This window comes from Opisthocomus hoazin, chromosome 14, assembly GCF_030867145.1.
Source record: "Opisthocomus hoazin isolate bOpiHoa1 chromosome 14, bOpiHoa1.hap1, whole genome shotgun sequence".
Classification (NCBI taxonomy): domain Eukaryota; kingdom Metazoa; phylum Chordata; class Aves; order Opisthocomiformes; family Opisthocomidae; genus Opisthocomus; species Opisthocomus hoazin.
Genome location: NC_134427.1, coordinates 23,680,378 through 23,693,590, shown reverse-complemented (window position 1 = coordinate 23,693,590; position 13,213 = coordinate 23,680,378). Strand labels below are relative to the sequence as shown.

Below are 13,213 nucleotides of genomic sequence, written 5' to 3'. Positions count from 1 at the left end.
TTGGCTCCAGTATCCCTCGCCCCCGGGGCAAAGGCGCCGGAGGAGGGACCTGTCACCCAGGGTGCCGGGAAACGTCCCCTCCGCCCAGACGGGACCCCCGGGGCAGCCATGGCCCCCGTGCAGTGGGTCGCAGCCTGGGTGCTCCTGCTGAGCGGTACGTCGAGGGGCTGGGAGCTGGGTGGGCTCCTGGGGGACGGCGCATCCCGGGACCCCCGGGGACCGGGCGGGTGCCGGCGTGGAGGATGCGGCCGTCCGGACCCCGGCTTTGGGTGAAGCAAGGGTGGGTTCGCCCTTCGGGGGCCCGAGGGCGGGGGGCTGATCCCGCCTGCCCACCCCTGGGATGAGCTCTGGGGGGGTGACGGGCAAGGAGAAGCCCCCGGAGCAGTGAGACCAGGCGTCGGAGGCCACACTGCGCTGAGGGTGGCCCATTCCCCCGCCGCCCCGCGGACCCCAGCCCGGTGCCCTCGGCCCTCGGCAAAGAACCAGGCCCCTGCCCGCAGCGGTGCCGGTGATGGAGCGCTTGGGGAAGGCGATGCCGGTGCTGGGACCAGTTGCTGAGTGGCACTGGGGAGAGGCTGGGTCCCAGCGGGGCACATCCCCGGCTGGTGGCCAGGTCCTCCGGCAGCCCCAGCGCCCAGGGTGCTCAGGGCTGGCTCCCGGGCACGGTGGGCACCGGCTGCGCCTCGTGAGGAACCCAGTGCACCCCGGACCCCGTCGCATGCACGCCGCGGGACGCGTGCCGCGGGCGCTGGCCATGCCCACGAGCCTCTTCGAGCCACGGCGCTCGCTTTCACCCGCTGTTCCCGGGGCTGGAAACGCTGTTTTTATCAAAAAACCCCGCCGCCGCGCCGGCTCGGTGCGTGGGGCTGGCACCGGGCTGGCGCGGGGGGCCGGCGGGACCCTGGGCTGCGGCCTGAGGCTCCGCGTGTGCCGCGCTCCCAGGCTGCGCCGCACGCCGCACGCCGGTGCTGCCCGCGTTCCCCAGGTCCGACGTCCGGGACTGCTCGTCGGACCCCCCGGTGAGCAGCCCCCCCCTGCGCCTGGGTCCCCCTCCCCAGCCCCCCCGCCGCAGCCGCCGCTCCCCCCGGCACGTGTCCCCCTCTGCCGCCAGTACCTGCCCCCCACGGCCACCAACACCTCGGCGCGGCTCGCCGCTCTGCGGGCCACCATGCGAGCCCACGGCGCCCACGCCTACATCGTGCCCTCGACGGACGCCCACATGGTAAGGGAGCAGCCCGCCCGCGGCCCCGGGCACCGGCACCCCGCCGGCACCCGCGGCCGCCGCTGACGGCTCCGTCCCCGGCTCCAGAGCGAGTACGTCGCCGAGCGGGACGCCCGGCTGGGCTGGGTGACCGGCTTCACCGGCTCCGCAGGTGAGAGTGGCCCCGTCGCCCCGGGGTCCCCGCTCGGGGGGCCAGCACCCGCTGCCTGCTGGTCCCCATCCTTGGGGATCCTCGGGGCAGGGCATGGTCCCACTCCGCGTGGGAGGGTGGGCTGGGGATGCCTGGGGGTCCCCTCCGGCTGCCCGGAGAGGGGGGAGAGGCGATGCCTGAGCCCCCGCCCCTGCCCCAGGCACCGGCGTGGTGACGCAGGACAAGGCTGCCCTGTGGACCGACAGCCGCTACTGGACCCAGGCGGAGCGGCAGCTGGACTGCAACTGGGAGCTGCAGAGGACAAGTCAGTGGGGGGCAGCCTGGGGGGCTGCTGCCTCCCCCCGCCCCCAGGACGCCCCAGCCCCGGCCGCGTCCTCATCCGGGCTCAGCGCAGGCCGGGACGTGGCTCGTCCTGGCGGTGCCACCCAGCTCTGCCCCGCAGCCTTGGTCGAGTCCATCGCGCTGTGGATCCTGGAGGAGGTTCCTGTCGGGGGGAACGTCAGCCTGGACCCCTTCCTCTTCTCCGTCGGTAGGGCTGGGGTCGCATGGGGGGGCCCTGCCCGGCGCCGGGGCAGCCCCCGGTGCCCCGAACCGCGGCTGCTGCCCCTCCCCAGGCACCTGGAACAGCTACAGCCAGGCTCTGCACGGCTCCGGCAGGACGCTGCTGCCCGTCGAGACCAACCTCGTGGACCAAGTGTGGGGTGACCAGAGGCCCCCCCCAGCCTCCGGCGAGATCTACAGCCTCCCGGCAGCCTTCACGGGTCCGACTGCCACCCCCCCCCGCCTAGGGCTGCTGGGTGGCCCGCGGCAGCCCCCAGCCCGGGCGTCCTGGTGGTCCCGGGGCTGAGCCGTACACTCGCTCCGGTCCCAGGGAGCAGCTGGCAGGAGAAGGTGGCCGGGATCCGGCAGCAGATGGAGGAGCACGTCCGGCACCCCACGGCCGTGCTGCTCTCGGCGCTGGAGGAGACGGCCTGTGAGTAGCCGTGGTGGGTGCCACAGTGGGTGCCATGGTGTGCCATGGTGTGTGCTGTGGTGGGTGCCACAACGGGTGCCATGTTGGGTATTGTGGTGGGTGTCATGGTGTGCCGTGGTGGGTGCCGTGGTGGGTATTGTGGTAGGTGTCATGGTATGCCATGGTGGGTGCTGTGGTGGGTGATGTGGTGGGTGATGTGGTGGGTGCCATGGTGGGTGCTGTGGTGGGTGCCATGGTGTGCCACGGTGGCTGCCATGGTGGGTTTTGTGGTGTGTCCCGTGGTGTGCCATGATTGGTGCCATGGTGGGTGCCATGGTGAGTGCTGTGGTGGGTTCCATGGTTGGTGCCATGGTTGGTGCCATGGTGTACCGTGGTGGGTGCCATGGTGTGCTGTGGTGGGTGCCATGGTGGGTGCCTTGGGCTCCAAGCCCCGGGGGTGGGAGTGCACCCGGCGGGCACAGGCTCAGAGGTCCCGCTCCCTTCAGGGCTCTTCAACCTCCGCGGAGACGACATCCCCTACAACCCCGTCTTCTACTCCTACACCCTGCTGACCAACACCAGCATAAGGTGGGCTCCCTGCGGCGCGGGGCGCGGGGCCACGGCTCAGCCCCCCCCTCGGCTGCGCCCACCGGCCCCGCGTCCCCCCCAGCCTCTTCGTGGACGAGGGGCGGCTGGCGGCGGCGGCGCAGCAGTCCCTGCGGGCCGACTGCCCGGGGCCGCGGTGCGTGGAGCTGCAGGGCTACGACCAGGCGCGCGACCACCTGCGCCGCTACGCCCAGGGCAACGTCACCGTCTGGCTGGGCACCGAGTACACCACCTACGGCCTCTACGGCGTCATCCCCCAGGTGGGCGACGACGCCGGCGACGACGCCGGCACCGCTGAGCCCATCCGCGGGCGGCGCGGGTGCTGCTGGGCGTGGGGATATCCCCGTGCCACCGAGCCGCGGGGCTGCGGGATGCGCCGCGGCCGTCCCCATGGCACGCGGGGATGGGTGGCCGTGCCCGGCCATGCCACCCCAGCCCGCCCTCACAGGAGAAGCTGCTGGAGGACAGCTACTCCCCCGCCATGCTGGCCAAGGCTGTCAAAAACGCCAAGGAGCAGGAGCTGCTGCGAGCCGCCCACGTGAGCGCCGTCCCCGTCCCCGCAGCCCCGAGCGGACACGGGGGGCAGCCGGGGTGCTGGTGGCTTCCCCCTGCCCCCCGACGCCGCCGGGTCCCCCCAGGTGCGGGACGCGGTGGCTGTCATCCAGTACCTGGTGTGGCTGGAGAAGACGGTGCCGCGGGGGGAGGTGGACGAGTTTTCAGGGGCGCAGCGCGTCGACGCGCTCCGGCGGTGCGTGCTGCGGCCACGGACCCCCCCGCCCGGCACAGGGCAGCCAGGGACCCCAAGCACCTCCCTCCCTGCTGCCTTCCAGGGCTCAGGAGCACAGCCACGGGCCCAGCTTCCAGTCCATCTCCGCCAGCGGGCTCAACGCCGCACTGGCCCATTACAGGTACGGTGTGGCCGCGGCCGGGGGTGCCAGGGCTGCAGCGGCGGGGGGGAGCGGGGGGCTGGGAGCGGGCTCTGACCCCCCCACCCCTCGCAGCCCCTCCAACGGGAGCAGCCGGCAGCTGTCTGTGGATGAGCTGTACCTTTCAGACACCGGAGGGCAATACCTGTGCGTAGCCCCTACCCCGGACCCCCCCCCAGCACCCCAGGGTGCTGGCAGGGGCCCCCAACGCCAGCGCTGGGGCTGCCTCACGTCCCCCCTTCGCAGGGACGGGACGACAGACATCACTCGGACAGTGCACTGGGGAGTGCCAACCCCGCTCCAGAAGGTATCAGACCCCCCCCCCCCCATTCCAGCCAGCACCCCGCTGCGGTGCCCAGCAACTCCCGGCAGCACTCAGCACCGAGGATGGATGCGCCGGGGGGCGTCCGGACACCGCCACGCTCAGCCCCCACGCCGTGCCCCCCGTAGGAAGCCTACACCCGCGTGCTGATGGGCAACATCGACCTGTCCCGCCTCGTCTTCCCACCCAACACAGCAGGTGGGTGCTGAGCCAGGCGCTGGGCAGCCCAGCCCTGCCCCAACCCCCCCAGCACAGGGGGGGGCTCTCACCAGCTCACTGGTCCCCATCCCACCTCATCATTCCTCAGGGAGAGTGGTGGAGTCCTTCGCCCGCCGGGCGCTCTGGGAAGTGGGACTCAACTATGGCCACGGGACCGGCCACGGCATCGGCAACTTCCTCTCGGTCCATGAGTGTAGGTGCCGCGGCACTGGCACCAGTGCCGGTGACATAGGCTGAGCTGCGGGGGACAGGGACGAGGACAGGGGCTCATCTGGGGCTTCTCATAGCCCAGCTGAGCCTCTTGCTGTGGGCGGGTGTCCCTGAACTGCAGGGTGCTGCAGTCCTTGCCAGGGTGGTCCCACAGACCTTGATGGGATGATCCAATGGTCATTGCCAGGGTGATCCCCTGGACCTTCATGGGATGATCCAATGGTCCTTGCCAGGGTGGCCCCATGGGTCTTGCTGGGATGACCCAATGGTCCTTGCTAGGGTGTTCCCGTGGACCTTTATGGGATGATCCAATGGTCCTTGGCAGAGTGGTCCCATGGACCTTGCTGGGATGACCCAATTGTCCTTGCTAGGGTGGTCCCATGGACCTTGATGGGCTGATCCAATGGTCCCTGCCAGGGTGGTCCAATGGTCCTTGCCAGGGTGGCCCCACGGACCTTGATAGGATGATGCAATGGTCTTTGCCAGGGTGATCCCGTGGACCTTCATAGGATGATCCAATGTTCCTTGGCAGGGTGGTCCCATGGGTCTTGCTGGGATGATCCAATGGTCTTTGGCAGGGTGGTCCCATGGTCCTTGGCAGGGTGGTCCCATGGGTCTTGCTGGGATGACCCAATGGTCCTTGGCAGGGTGGTCCCATGGGTCTTGCTGGGATGATCCAACAGTCCTTGCCAGGGTGGCCCCATGACTCCTGCCAGTGTGACACCCTGGTCCTCGTCAGGGGGTCCCCGCAGCATGCGCTGTCCCCAGGAGCTGTGACCCACCCCCTGTCCCCTGCAGGGCCTGTGGGCTTCCAGTCCAACAACGTGCCGCTGGCAGCCGGCATGTTCACCTCCATCGGTGCGTCCACCCACTGCGCCGGCCGGCGCCTCGGCCCTCGGGGATGCCCGGCCAGCGGGACAGGCGCTCGGCTCTCGGTCCCGCTCAGGGGCCGGGTCCGTCCCCACCGGAGTGGGGTGAGCCGGGGGGCTCGGGACTCACCGGGCACCTTCCCCGGCCCCCAGAGCCCGGTTACTACCGGGACGGCGAGTTTGGGATCCGCATCGAGGACATCGCCCTTGTGGTGGAGGCGCAGACCGAGGTAGCGCGGCGGGGCTGGGGTGGCACGGCGCAGGGGGGCTGTGCCGAGCCAGGGGTGGGGGGACCCCCGGGGCAGGGCTGGGGGCACCCAAGGCCCCCCCTCTGCGGCAGCACCAGAGCGCGGAGGAGCCCTTCCTGACCTTCGAGGTGGTGTCCCTGGTGCCCTACGACCGCAACCTCATCGACCTCAGCCTCCTCTCGCCGGAGCAGGTAGAGGGTCTCCAGGGCAGGGGGGCACAGAGGGGACGCGGGGCCAGTGCGTGGGGCTGGGGTGCGGGGAGAGCAACAGGGGTGGATGTAGGGCGGGACGGCGGCGTGAGGTCGGGGCAGGTTAAACGGGGCCAGGGCGGCGATGGGTGGGTGGATGGAGAAGGACGATGGTGGTCTGCAGACGCAGCCAGGGATTGGGGTGTGGGGTAGCTGGACGGGGAGGCGAGGGGGGCGGCGATGGGTGGGTGCATGGAGAAGGGCGACGGGGTCTGCAGACGTGGCCAGAGATCGGGGAGGTGTGATGGGCAGCGAGGGGGGCCAGCGGCCGGGGCAGCCCCCTGCAGCCCCCCGCGGTGCCCGGCTGCAGATCCGCTACCTGAACGCCCACTACGAGACCATCCGGGCGCGCGTGGGGCCGGAGCTGCGGCGGCAGCGGCTGGAGGAGGAGTACGGCTGGCTGCAGCGGAGCACCGAGCCCTTCCCGCTGGGCAGTGCCGCCGCCGCCGCCGGCACGCCGACCCTCACCGCGCTGCTCGCCGCGCTGCTCGCCGCGCTGCAGGCCTGACCCCTCCCTGCCGCCGACGCCGCTTCTCCCCGCCGCGCGCTTCCCTTTTTCTTTTCGTTGTTGTTTTCTGTTCGCTCGTTGGTCACTAAACGTGAGCATCGCCAGCGGCTGCCCGCGCGCTGCTGTGCCCCGCCGCCGCCGCCCGCCATGCTGCCAGCCCGCCCGCCGCCTCGCTGGCTGCTGTGGGGCTGGGGTCCAGCCCCACGCCATCACCCAGCCCACGCGTGTCACCCAGCCCACGTCGTCACCCAGCCCACGCCATCACCCTGCCCAGGGCGGCGAGGAGGCTGACGCGGGGCAGATTTTCATTCCTGGGACAAGAGACGGAGGAACCGGAGCAAGATGGCGCAGGGCAGGCCGTCGCCGCTGCTCCACCGGTGCCGATGCGTGCGTCCCACCGGGGCTCCCTGCCCAGCCGGGGGTCCCGCGGACCCTGGGCACGCGGGGGACATCCTGGACCGAGCGTCGCACGGAGGGCTTGGTCGTCGCGTGCTGGCGGGGAGAACGAGCGGGCGCAGGGAGCGGGCGCGGCGGAGGGGTTGGGGACCCCCAGTCCATGCACGGGAGCATCGCTGAGGGGTGGCGGGGTGCAGGCAGGCACCCCTCGCCCCAGGGGCCCTGGGCAGGGCGGCAGCTTCGTGGCGGGTTTCCTTCCTCCTGCCGCAGCCCGCGCGCCCGCCAGCACCCCGAGCCGCGCCGCTGCGAGCACCCCTCATGTGACCGGTGGCTTCCTGTGTGCTTCCTCGGCGCCGGTGCCGCGGTGCGTGCCGTGCCAGCACCGCCTGAACGCTGCACCCCGCCACGGGGCCCGGCACCATGCTGCGCCGCAAGCCCTCCAACGCCGGCGAGAAGGAGCCAGGCCACAAGAAGGTGAGTGATGGTGGAACCTGGCTGCCCTCGGCACCGCGGGTGCCCCAGCGTGCCCAGCACCGGCGGAGCCCGGCTGCCCATGGGATGCTGAGCGGGGGGCACCGGTGTCGGGGGGCTGGGGAGCCGTGGGGCAGAGCCCCCGCACCCAGGGCAGCACCGCCAGCAGCCGGTCCCGCCACCACCGGCCACCGTGGCCTCGCTGCTGCGCGGTCCCAACGTCGTCCCACACCCTTGCAGCCCGGTGGGATGGCCGGGGGATGTGCGGACCCCCAGGGTGCAGCCGGGGTGTGGGTGGGACGCGTGGGGCTCTGCCGGGGGGCAGGGGGCTCCGCGCAGCGTGGGCGGCCGCCCGCCGCTTCCTGCCGGGGAGCGACGCCGGTGCCGGCTGTGCAGCTCCCAGCCCGGCCCGCGCTCCGAGGCGTCTGCGGTCGAGGCAGCGCGAGGCGGCAGCTCCGTCACACGCGTCGCCCGCTTCCTCCGGCGCACTGCGCTGCGTGCCGGGACCACCGAGTGCTGGGACCACCGGGTCCCGCACCAGCAGTGCTTCGGCTCGCCTTCGGCAACAGCGAGCCACTGCGGGGAGCAGTGACAGCGCTGGTGCCGCAGTCCTGCCCGCGTCGGGCAGACATCCCGGCAGAGCCACCCGCCATGGCGGCTCCTCCATGCTGGGAAGCTCCCAGGGGAAACCTGGGTGAAGCCCCTGCTCTGCGCCGGGGGGGCCCAGCGAGCCCGGCAGCCCCCGCGGGCATCCCCTGCCCTCGCCCAGCCGCAGCCGCAGCTCTCACTTCCCTCTCGCTGCCGGGCTTGATGTGGGGGCCCGGGCGCCCCGGCTCCGCTCCCCAGCGCCGCCCTAGGGGGGGTGCTGAGCGGGGGGGCACCGGGCGCGAAGCCGTTTCATCTGCAGGGAGACCCGAGGGGCTGAAGCCGCCCGGGTCTGGGGGGTTCAGGGGTGCTGGGTGGGCAGCGGGGCGCACCGCCAGCATCTCCTCCGCAGGGATGCTCCAGCTGAGCGGCTCCCGCTGAGGAAAGCCCCAGCGGGGACGGTGCCAAGCAAGCGGCACAAAGAAGTGACAACGGACACTCGGTGAAGCCGGCGAAACGGAGCGGGAGGCGGGGAGGTGCAGGCCGAGCCGGAGCGTGGGGGCTGGGACGCGCCGCGGCGGCCTCCGGCATAGGCAGAGCCCAGGGCGGGCAGAGGCCTCGAGAGAGGAAATTGCTGCGCTTGCGGTCGAGGCGAGACCCAGCGCCGCGCTGCGAGCTGCGAGCTGCGCCGGCGGCTGCCACCCGCGCTCGCCCAGCCCCGGCACGCCAGCCCGCTCCCACGGCAGCACTGGGTGTTGGGGGACGCGGGAGAGCCGGGACCGCGTGGCCACGCGGGGATCCCAGCTGGCGAGCACCGGGGGTCCTCCGGGCGCGGGGAGCCCCTTCCTGCGCGGGACAGGCACCCCAGGACGCGGCGAGGGGGGAAGCAGGGGGGCACAGGGGGGCTGGAAGAGGCGGTGATGGATGGTTGCACCAGGACTGAGACCCAGGGCCTGCTCCGGCGGCTCCGGGGTGAAGCCAGGGCGACGCGGGCAGGGGAGCTGCTCCCCGGGCTGTGGGACGCTGCTCACAGGCAGAAAAACGCGGGCAGCGTTTGGGCCCGGAGCTGCACGCGAGGGCAGGGGCACGGGCGCAGCAGCCCACGCTCTCAGCCGCTGGAAACCGCCTTTAGCTGTCAGACGCTGCCCGGGACGGGAGCCACCGGCCCAGGCACGGCCACGGCCGGAGCGGGATGGAGCGCAAGGCGGGTCCCGCTCTGCTCTTGCTCCCCAGACCCCCGGCTCGGGTGGACCCCAAGCCCCCATTGGGTGCCGAGCGGAGCGGCTGCGCTGCAGAGCCCCTGCGTCCCCCGCCAGCGCCCACCCGGCTGCCCCAGCAGCGGTGCGGGGCCGTCCCGGGCTGCTCCCGGCTCCGTGCCGGACGCCCACAAAGGTGCTGAGCGGGGTGCTCAGCCTGGAGAAGGCTCCGGGGAGAGCTCACAGCAGCCTTCCAGTCCTTCCAGCGGCTCAGGAGAAAGACGGGGACAAACTTCTCAGCAGGGGCTGTGGCGACGGGGCAGGGGGCGATGGTTTTAGACTAAAAGAGGGGAGATTCAGACTGGATGGAAGGCAGAAATTTTTTCTGCTGGGGGTGGTGAACCCCTGGCCCGGGTTGCCCAGAGGTGGTCGATGCCGCGTCCCTGGCCACGTCCCCGGCCAGGCTGGACGGGGCTCCGGCTGAAGATGCGCGGCTGGGGGCTGGCCAAGGTGACCTCTGATGGTCCCTTCCAACCCAGACCAGGCTGTGATTCTGTGCTGCGCCAGCCAGCCCACCCCGCGGGCACCCGCACCGCCCCGGGGCTGCGCCGGCGGCCGGAGGGGAGGGCGGGAGCTGCGACGGGGGGCACAGCGAGAAGCCCTCACCCCGTCCCGTCCCCCCCCAGCTCTCCCTCCAGCGCTCCAGCAGCTTCAAGGACTTCGGCAAGTCCAAAGTCAGCTCCCCGGTGCCGAGCGAGAAGGAGTTCAACCTGGAGGAGAAGGTGAGCGCCCCGACCCCCTGCCCCGTCCCGCTCCCCCGGGACCACCTTCCCGCCGGGCACAGCCCTCCCCAGAGCCTGCTCCCCAGACCCCCGGGCCCCGCGGGGCAGCCTGGGGGGTCCCAGCAGCAGCAGGACTCGGGGTCTCGCTCCCCGAGGGGTCCTGCCGCCCGGTGGGACCCAGCTGAGGTGCGCTGGGCAGGGTGGGGGGCTCTGCCCTCACTGTCCCCCCCTCGGCAGATCCCCGAGGATGAGGTTGGCAGCGTCGGCGCCGACGACGCCGCGCGGAGCAGCGGGATGAAGCTGGGCAAGAAGTGGCGAGCCGTCATCTCCCGCACCATGAACCGCAAGATGGGCAGGATGGCCGTCAAAGCCCTGGCTGAGGGGAAGGTGAGCGGGGGGCCAGGCAGGCGGGGGCAGCCCCCCGACCCTGGCCTGACCCCGGCCCCCCCTGCAGGGAGATGTGGAGGAGGAGGGGTCCCCGTGTCCCCCGTCCCCAGCCGGCAGCGTGGAGGAGCCCCGACCCGAGAAGGTGCCCCTGTCCCACCTGGAGACGGAGGAAGACGGGCACCCGTCGCTCAGCCGCCAGCCGTCCAGCGGTGAGCCCGGCCGCAGCGTGACGCCGGCCCCTCGCCCACCGCCCGCACCCCCTGACCTCCCTCCCTGCCCCTCCCCTCCCCAGGCAGCGAAGTTTCCAGCCCCGGCCCCGGGGGCAGCAACCGGGAGAGCCTTGGGCTGGAGGAGAGCGGCCCCCCACCCTACAGCGGCCCCTTCTGCGGCCGGGCCCGCGTCCACACCGACTTCACGCCCAGCCCCTACGACAAGGACTCGCTGAAGCTGCGGGTGAGCCGCGCCACGGCCAGCGCCGGCTGGGGACAGCCGGGAGGGTGGCTGGGGACCCCCAAGGGAGGGAGGGTGGCCGGGGACCCCCCAGCCGTCCCCAGCCCGCGCCCGCCACCACCCGCCTCTCCCTCGGCCCAGAAAGGGGACATCATTGGCATCATCGAGAAGCCGCCGGTGGGCACCTGGACCGGGCTGCTCAACGACCGCGTGGGCTCCTTCAAGTTCATCTACGTGGACGTCATCCCCGAGGAGACGGCGCCCGCCCGCAAGAGCCGCGGCCCCGCCAGGAGCAAGCGGCTCAAGCCCAAGACCCTCCACGAGCTGCTGGAGCGCATCAACCTGCAGGTACGGGGCGGGGGGCCCGGGGGGACAGCGACAGGTCCCCCCACCTCGTGCCCGAGCACGGCAGCGGGCCTGAGGGGCCGCGCGGGGTTTTCCGCGCCCCGCCGAGCCCCCCGCCGCGCTCCTGCCCCAGGAGCACACCTCCACGCTGCTGCTGAACGGCTACCAGACGCTGGAGGACTTCAAGGAGCTGCGGGAGACCCACCTCAACGAGCTGCACATCACTGACCCCCAGCACCGCGCCAAGCTGCTCACGGCCGCCGAGCTCCTCCTGGATTACGACAGTAAGAGCCGGGGGGGGGGGGGTCGAGGGGTCCCCACGCTGCCCGTGGCCCCGCGCCGGGCAGCCCCCGCAGCGGCCTCGCTGCCCGCCGACGCCACGGCCCCTCTGCCAGCAGCGAGCGAGCCGGAGGAAGGCGACGGCCCCGCAGCCCAGCCGTCACCCTCGGAGCCCAAGGGGGACATTCCCCGGGACTCGGGCTGCTTCGAGGGATCGGAGACCCTGGACGGCAGCCGGGACGAGGCCGAGCTGGGGGGTCCCGAGGGGCAGCTGCAGGCTCTCTCCCTGGCAGAGGCCCCCTGAGCCCACCCTGCCTCGCCGACGGGCGCAGCCCACAGCTGCTTCGCACCCTGCTCCGGCAGTGGCTCCGGACTGGAGGGGACGGCTGCTGGGGGGCAGCAGACGAGCCCCGGGTGCGGGACCCCACGCTGCAGGCGGGCACCACGTGGCTGCGGGCTGCTGGGCCCTCGGACCCCCAAGGCTGCCCCGTTCGCTCTCCCCAGGACGTTCTGCCCTGCGCTGCCTCACGCCGCTGCCCCGGAGCTGGGGGTCCAGCGCCCTGCCGAGGCAGCTTCCCCAGTGCTGGGGGTCCAGCGCCCTGCCAAGGCGGCTGCCCCGGTGCCGGGGGTCCAGCGCCCTGCCGAGGCTGGATTGCCCCGGTGCTGGGGGTCCAGCACCCTGCCGAGGCAGCTTCCCTGGTGCCGGGGGTCCAGCACCCTGCCAAGGCTGGATTGCCCCAGTGCTGGGGGTCCAGCACCCTGCCGAGGCAGCTTCCCCGGTGCTGGGGGTCCAGCGCCCTGCCAAGGCGGCTGCCCTAGTGCTGGGGGTCCAGCGCCCTGCCGAGGCTGGATTGCCCCTCCTGGCTCTGTCCCACCTCATCCACGGCTTTCGGAGCCAGGCTGAGTGTGGGAGCCTTCGAGGACAGGGAGCTCTGCGGCAGCACAGCCAGCGCCCGCAGCCCAGCGGGAAGGGCAGGGGGACCCCCAGCCCCGCAGCAGGGTCTGCCCGAACGCTGGGGTTGCGGGGGCGAGGTTCAGCCGAGCCGGGAGCAGCCCAGCAAGGGCACCGTGAGCCCCCGGCCTCGGCTCCAGGGGAGCCCCGTTTGCCGCTCACAGCTTGCCCCCAAGCCTGGTCCGGGGGGCTCCGAGAGCAAGCCCAAGCGAGGGCCCTGCCGCCCCGCGCACCCGCGGGAAGGGGCAGGCGGCTGCACCGGCCTCGGGCCACCCGGTTCGTTCCTTTGCGCTCGATTCCAATAAAAGCGTGCACGCTTCAGCCCACTGCCCCCCGCCGGGGAGGGAGGCGGGGCAGGGAGACCCCGAGAGCTGCCCCGGCCGCTGCCCCGCTGCGGCCGCCGGGATCTGTCACCCTGCACCCCGAGACCCCCGTCCACGCGCGGCGGGGGGACAGTGCAACGCAGGCCGCGTGGACAGGGGGGACAGTGTGACACAGGCCGCGTGGACGGGGGGGACAGTGTGACACAGGCCGCGTGGACGAGGGGGACAGCGCGACGCGGACCAGCCACGCCGGGAGCGCAGGATGGGGAGGCTGGCAAGCAACGGGGAAGGGGAGAGAGGCGGCCGGAGCGGGGAGGCACAGACAGAGGCAGAGGCTACAGCTCAGCCATTTCTCAAACCAATTAAGTTTCCTTCATTGTTTTAAAATTAAAAAAAAAAAAAAAAAAAAAAGAAAAAAGAAGAAGAAAAAAATTACAGAAACGCCAGCCCTCGCCCTCCCCCCACTTCCTGCGCGGAGAACCTGCGCGGCGCAGAGCGGAACCGCAGGCGCGGGCAGCAGGCAGCCCTCCGCCCCCCGCCGCGGAGCCGAGATCAGCCAAGCCAAA

The 13,213-nt window shown here is 72.3% G+C and overlaps 2 protein-coding genes across 3 annotated transcripts; both read left to right on the top strand.

Moving 5' to 3' along the window:
- XPNPEP2 (X-prolyl aminopeptidase 2) lies at positions 1–6,585 on the top strand. Its single transcript, XM_075435686.1, has 21 exons — positions 1–154; positions 943–1,019; positions 1,112–1,222; positions 1,310–1,373; positions 1,573–1,677; positions 1,816–1,902; positions 1,988–2,134; positions 2,245–2,346; positions 2,832–2,913; positions 2,996–3,191; positions 3,380–3,469; positions 3,570–3,679; positions 3,762–3,839; positions 3,933–4,004; positions 4,104–4,164; positions 4,308–4,377; positions 4,487–4,591; positions 5,407–5,466; positions 5,631–5,707; positions 5,818–5,916; positions 6,284–6,585. Exons 1-21 carry the CDS (start codon positions 109–111, stop codon positions 6,479–6,481), a joined length of 2,037 nt encoding a protein of 678 aa, XP_075291801.1. The 5' UTR covers positions 1–108; the 3' UTR covers positions 6,482–6,585.
- Positions 6,586–6,677: 92 nt separating this feature from the next.
- SASH3 (SAM and SH3 domain containing 3) lies at positions 6,678–11,677 on the top strand. Of its 2 annotated transcripts, none has more exons than XM_075435691.1 (8): positions 6,678–7,351; positions 9,816–9,911; positions 10,149–10,298; positions 10,366–10,507; positions 10,591–10,751; positions 10,890–11,096; positions 11,227–11,377; positions 11,492–11,677. In XM_075435691.1, the coding sequence occupies exons 1-8, from the start codon at positions 7,298–7,300 to the stop codon at positions 11,674–11,676; spliced, it is 1,146 nt and encodes a 381-aa protein (XP_075291806.1). In that variant the 5' UTR covers positions 6,678–7,297; the 3' UTR covers position 11,677. The 2 variants fall into 2 exon arrangements, with proteins under 2 accessions (XP_075291806.1, XP_075291805.1); XM_075435690.1 differs by having other exon boundaries at positions 11,489–11,677.
- The last annotated feature ends 1,536 nt before the right edge of the window (positions 11,678–13,213 follow it).